This window comes from Belonocnema kinseyi, chromosome 3 (genome assembly GCF_010883055.1).
Source record: "Belonocnema kinseyi isolate 2016_QV_RU_SX_M_011 chromosome 3, B_treatae_v1, whole genome shotgun sequence".
Lineage (NCBI taxonomy): Eukaryota > Metazoa > Arthropoda > Insecta > Hymenoptera > Cynipidae > Belonocnema > Belonocnema kinseyi.
Window position 1 is genome coordinate 88598321 of NC_046659.1, and position 6394 is coordinate 88604714.

General features: G+C 33.4%; 1 protein-coding gene across 1 annotated transcript; it reads left to right on the plus strand.

Moving 5' to 3' along the window:
* Window positions 1–1849: 1849 nt before the first annotated feature.
* On the plus strand, window positions 1850–4543 carry LOC117169922 (transient receptor potential channel pyrexia-like). Its single transcript, XM_033356432.1, has one exon. The coding sequence runs from the start codon at window positions 1850–1852 to the stop codon at window positions 4541–4543; it is 2694 nt and encodes an 897-aa protein (XP_033212323.1).
* The last annotated feature ends 1851 nt before the right edge of the window (window positions 4544–6394 follow it).

The following is a 6394-nucleotide window of genomic DNA, read 5'->3' on the forward strand; positions in this document are numbered from 1 at the left end:
CCGCTCTTTTTAAATGCGCAGTCAAAAATAGGAGTTCTCATTTAAGAAAAGAGTCTCACCTCTATTTTACCTTGAAAATTGTCCTCAAGGTTAAAATTGATGGTACAGTCAAATGTCGCCCTCGGTCTTGGTCAACCTTTGTCCGAACCATTTCATGGAACATAAAGTATTTCAGAAGCTATTTGGGATTACAGATTAAAATGGGTCACCGTGTATATTTGTATTTGCAGTGTACTTTTATATCAGAAGCAGTAAGATAAGCACAAAGTTTCAAATTTTTCATTGGCGAAGAAAACCAAATGACAATTAAGATACTTTTACGTTAACGACTACATCGATAGTTACACAGCCATATAACATGACTTAAGATGGTCGACTAGTTTGAAGGCATTTTTAAAATGCTTTTTTTTAAATTTTTGTTCTGACAAATCATTAAAATAAAATAAATTATAATCTGTATATAATTTTCATTAACATTTTAACAAACTTTCGGAAATGTTTGAAAGCTAATATATTGTATATAATAGGAGGTGCACAGCCCAACAGGAACACATAGAAAAAATAGGTGCTCCACTGCTGTCATGATTCAGCTGTTCTGCTAATCTGAAATTAAAAACCAAACATCATTTAAATTGTGAGACTTGAGACTCTTCTTGGAACTGAAATGACGTCAGAAGTCCAAAAAATAAACCTTTTTACGCTTTAGAAAAGCAATTCAATTTTTCGCACTTTTTTGGCGTCTATTTAGCTGGTAAAAAAAATAACGAAAAAATCTTAATTATTTTAGTTCAGCTTGTAGCTATATATGCACTAAAGATGCTGTGCAAGTTTGAGCAGAATAAGTGAATTAGTTTTTCAGATATTTTGACAGCAGTTTGAAAAAATCGTGTTTCGAGAAAAGCGCGTTTGAAAGCAGCTGGGCTCGAGGATATTCGATGAGAAAGCCAGTGCTGCCCCGCCCTGCTGATCGGGGTTCCGTGCGATCGGTATACCTGCTTTGGTTTACAGTTGTTACTTCTGAAGGGCTTCCGATTTCGAAAAATCCTTTTACCTAAGTCTTCTACACATGTTTCAGATTTAATTTATAAAAAAATCGATTTTTTTACCTAAAACACTAGATGACCCCCTTAATATTCGGTCTAGTACTATTTTCAGGGATTCAAACTTCTCCGAAATCTCTCCTGAAGTATTCATGGATAGTCTATTGTAGTCCAAGACTAATGCCATTTGTGAGACCGGAATTTTCTTTAGGATGATTCATTTAGCCCTGCCTATAATCTTTCTTATTGTTTTACACATATAATTCAACTTCAGGTTGGGATTTTTCCTCATTCCCGGAAAAAATCTGTAATCGGACTCGTACTCCTATTCTTTGTACCTTACTCAAACCTCTAGAACGAATAGACCATTACCACCTGCTTGAATATAATAACACCAACAATTTAATAGACCCACATCAGTCACGCTTTCCGGCTGGGCATAGAACTTTAAACTGGTCCTTTACATAACCAACTTTTATGAAACTTTAAATTAACTTAGACTTACGGAAAAGAACATGTTTGTATTTATACGTTAAATATTTGCAATATTATTATTAATAGTGTTGTTGAAAAGAAAAGATATTATTTTTCAGAAAAAAGTATTATATTATTTATTGCAAAACTTTTTTTATCAAATTTCCTGCCCTCTTTGATTTTGTAATTAAATAAAAGGCTTTTAATTTCATTTTATGATATCAAATAAACAGGAGAAGAATTTATTACATAATGCTTCATTTCGTTCTAGCAATATTCAAAAATATTTAATTTTCTGTTTGTTTTAGATGAATCGTCTTCCGCGGATTCAAAGCATGTCTCAAAAGCCGCCCTCTGTGATCATTAGGTCGAAAAGCTCACCTTCCTTCGACTGTGATAAAATAAAACAGATGAACATTTCCTCTACGTACACTAATGAAAGAGATCAACGATATTTTTCAGCAAGCCATGTACATGATCGCATAAAAAAAGCCGTCCCAGTCTTCGCCAGATTAAAGACGGCTTTCAAATCTATAAAATTACCACGAAAAATTAATTCGGAAACAATCAGTATTACAAACACGACTCGTTCTGTAGACGAAGAAATAGATGTTAGAGCGCCACCACCTATAGACGATTCCTTTTTCTTCGAACGTCTTGAACCTCTAAGAAATGTGGAAATTGATAAAAATACCATATATCATTTAACAATGAATACAATGAGCGATGCAGAAATGAAAGTACTTATAGAAATGGAGAATGGTAACGTACCAGAAAGGGATGAAATTCTCTTTCCAGATTCTGACGAGAGATTCAGAAATATTGCGTTCAGCTGGGCTTGCATTCGAGGTCTATCACAATTTTTATTTCGACTAGAAGCCTCTGGAGCAAATATCAATAATATAGATTTAAGTGGGACAACTCCATTAATGTTTGCCGCTTTTTCTGGAGATATTGCTTGTCTGAAATATCTTATTGAGAGGGGTGTCAATTTGAATTACGTTAGTCCTCTGTATGGCCATTGTGCTTTGCACTCAGCTACAGCTGGAAACCGTACTGAAGCTGCTAAAATTCTACTTGATAATGGTTCTGACTTAAATAATGTTTTAAATGACCCTTGTATGTTGCCAGTTTTACACTATGCTATTAGAATAAAGTCAGAAGCACTTGCAGAATTATTCATCGAACGAGGGGCCAACCCCACATATAAAACCACCATTGGAGAAACTCCCCTTCATGTGGCTTGTAGTGTTCAATCTTTAAAATGCTGTGAACTTTTATTAAAGAAATCAGAAGTTAATGTAAACGCTCTGGATGAGATGCATAGGACTCCTCTGCATTACGCTATAATGTCTAATGGCTCGAGCATTAAAATCGTAGAACTTTTACTGAAACATGGTGCGATGGTTAATTCGATAGACAAAACAGGACATTCGCCTTTTCATATTGCAGCTTTAGGAGAACAATCAGAGTGTGTTGAAATGCTCATTATGAATGGTGCTGATGTTAGTGCAACGACAAGCAAAGGAGTATCAGCTCTGAATATTATTTTACGGAAGATACCAGAATCCTTTCAAGCGTTTAGAAAGAAGATGGATTCTTCTATAATGTTAAGACGTTCCGGTTTTAAAAACAGGGAATTTGAGATGAGATTTGATTTCACTTGTCTTCTACCAAGTGACGAAAGACCGGAAACTAGTTTCATTAACATCTTCATGCAGGAGAATCTGACAGATCTTTTATGCCATCCTCTAGTCGAGGCATTTTTGTACCTAAAGTGGGAAAGGATTAAAAAGTTTTACCTTCTCAACATTTTCTTCTACACACTCATGGTGATCTTTATGAGTATTTATGTATTAACGGCTTTGGGTTATGAGTGTTACAATTCCCGTGAGCAAAATACTACGCATGTCAATGACACTAGTGTCATTTGTTATTACTTCGAAAAACAAGTTGTTGAATTTCATTGGTATATTTGGTTGACTCTTATTTGTTTCATGATACCACACAAGATTCTGAGTTACATAACACATAAAAGCTATAAGGAGTATTTTCGGAATATAGAACACATTTTCGATATTATAGTTATAATAAGCGTATTCGCCACGTCATTTTTGTATACAGGAAAGACTTATCATTGGCAGAAGTATGTCGGTGCATTTTCTATCCTTTGTGCTTGGACAAACTTGATGTTCATGATTGGTCAACTGCCAGGATTTGGTACTTATGTTGCGCTGTTTACACATATTCAATTTGAATTTGCCAACCTTTTTTTCACATATTCGGGACTGTTAATTGGGTTTACTCTAAGCTTTTGTATAATTTTTGAGGGAAAGCCGCCTTTTGATAATCTATTTACGTCTTTGATAAAAATTCTAACGATGATGTCTGGAGAGCTTGATTTTGTGGGACTTACAAACCATCGTGAATGGAGTGAAACTGGATATGTAATTGTTCATCATCAATTATCTTTTTTCTCCCAAATTCTCTTTAGCGTTTTTGTTATTTTTGTAGTCGTAATTTTAATGAACTTGCTGGTTGGTATAGCTGTACACGACATAAAAGGTTTACTTAATCAGGCAGGTCATACTAAACTTATCCGAATGACTAAGTTGATAGTCTCCACGGAAATGGCAGAGCACAAAATAAACCTTTCCTCATTTCTTAAAAGATTAATGTTTATTAAAACAGATGCTCAAATTCAAAAACATATTCTTTTTGTAAAACCGTTAAATCCACTTGAAAAGAGGCTTCCTGGTCTTATTCTCAATGCAGCGTATAATATTGCTAAAAAAAATAGTCTTATTTTAGACACTGAGTATCCTGACTGTAACGAAAGATCTTGTCATGTCCCAAAGAAGAGAGGAGAAGATACAGAAACCACTTTAGGAACTGTAGTTAAAAAAATAACTTTGCAGTTGGAAATCAATAATGACCAAATTAATGCGGTTCATGATCAGTTACGCGAAACCAGAAGAATCTTGGAAGAAATAATTTTGAAATTATCGTACAGGAAGCGTATTTTATGATTCTTTCCATTCTTTTTGAGGTAAAGTAGATAAAGAACTTTATATTTTAATTTTAAAAACGTTAGTGTAGATATTAGGTAGTTATTAGGAATTAGAATATATATTTTAAGAGAGGAAATTTAATAGAAATATCGGATAAGGTTTCTTATATGTTCATTTCCAATTTCAGTTATCTTTCATTAATATTTATTTAAAGGGAAGATGATACTGTTATTGGGGCGAGTTTATAATTTGATGGTACTAGTGGACGATTGGATGCGATTCGTTGGGTATTTCATGGGGTCTCAGAAGTTTCTTGAAAACTCAAATGATATAAAAACTGAAATTTGGTAAATATCAAATGCCGTTGGTTATAATGTACTAATAAATATATATTATTAATCGAACTAAACTTTTCAGGACATTCAACACGAGATTAGCGAACAATGAAAAGAAAGGAGCCTAGTCAGTAGGGTTTCATTAGCATCTTCGATTGGAAGAAGCGTTAGAGCATTTGAAGTATGAAATAAACGAGAAAATACAGTGCATAAAATGTAAATTTTTAGAATTTAAGGAATTGTTGTTTTCTCACTTTAAAATGACTTACAGATTTGAATCTCTTTATTTTATTTAGTGGACTTAATCGATGGAGCGTTAATCCTTCTGCAAGAACGTTTCTAGATACATTGAAAAGAAGCAATTTCTGAACAATTACATCACATGGTTTATCTTTTACTCTCCGCTGCATTAAATTTGTATTGAGAGGTTGGACTGTACAAGCAGGATATATTTATTATCCTTTGCCCACTATAAAATGGAGCCTCAGCGTTTATCACCCAGAAACTTCAACTACCTTATTTGAATAAGTAGCCGGCCAATATAATCATTTTTCATAAGATTAATGATTCTGGAAAAAAGTAATATTATTTATTTATATGAAATTTTAATGAATCTCGCAATCAGACCCTTATCGGACCCCTTTATAGGATTACATAGATGCGTGCGTAACTAAGTACATATACCGGAACAACCCCGTATTTAGTATATTTAGTTTAATGCAAAAATCCTACTCTAAACAAAATTCCTTCGACATATATTGGGCTGCAAATATCTCAAATCTCAGGAAAAATTAAATTAAAATACCTCTTCTATTGGACGCACGAACTCGACTACTCCAGTGCTTCATGTCCTCAAAAATCTTAAATTCTATGACAGCGAAGTAGAAAGTAAAGGAAGACAAGATGTTGTTCGTGTACCTTTTGGTTGTTTTCAAAGTACAGCAGATAAAGAAATTTATGAATGATTTTAGTATACCTAAGAACTTGAAATGGTAGTACAGGCATCAGGTAGTTACTGTCGAATATAATGGATTTTAAGACGAAAATTAGAAAAAGAACCACATATATGTTATAATTTTTATATATTGATTCAAAATTCCAGATTATCTTTCCATTCATTCTTAGAGGGATGGAAAATTATATTGGTGTTGCAGCGATTATACAATTCGGTGGCTTATCTAGGCAATTGGATTCAATTCGTTAGGTTATTTTATGGGGTCTCCGCAGTTTTTTGGATAATAAAATGGTCAAAGAAATGAAAATTCGTAAGTATTGAATCACGTTGATAGTGATGTGTTGATAAATGTGTAGTTTTAATTGATTGAATCTTTGTAGCCGTACTTTTAACTCGAGATTAGCGAAGAAGGGAAACAAAGATATTTGTTCAAGAGGGTTCTGGAAGGAAGTCCACTTGGAGAAAGTGTTGAAGCATTATAATTATGAAATAAAAAGTAAATACATTGTATATTTTGAATATATTACAAAACTGTACGCAACCTTTTAATTAAAGTCAGTTTGTGTATTTTGTTTAGTG

Bases quoted from the DNA above. Each gene is read 5' to 3' on its own strand.
- LOC117169922 (XM_033356432.1), top strand. From the start codon at position 1,850: ATGTCTCAAAAGCCGCCCTCTGTGATCATTAGGTCGAAAAGCTCACCT.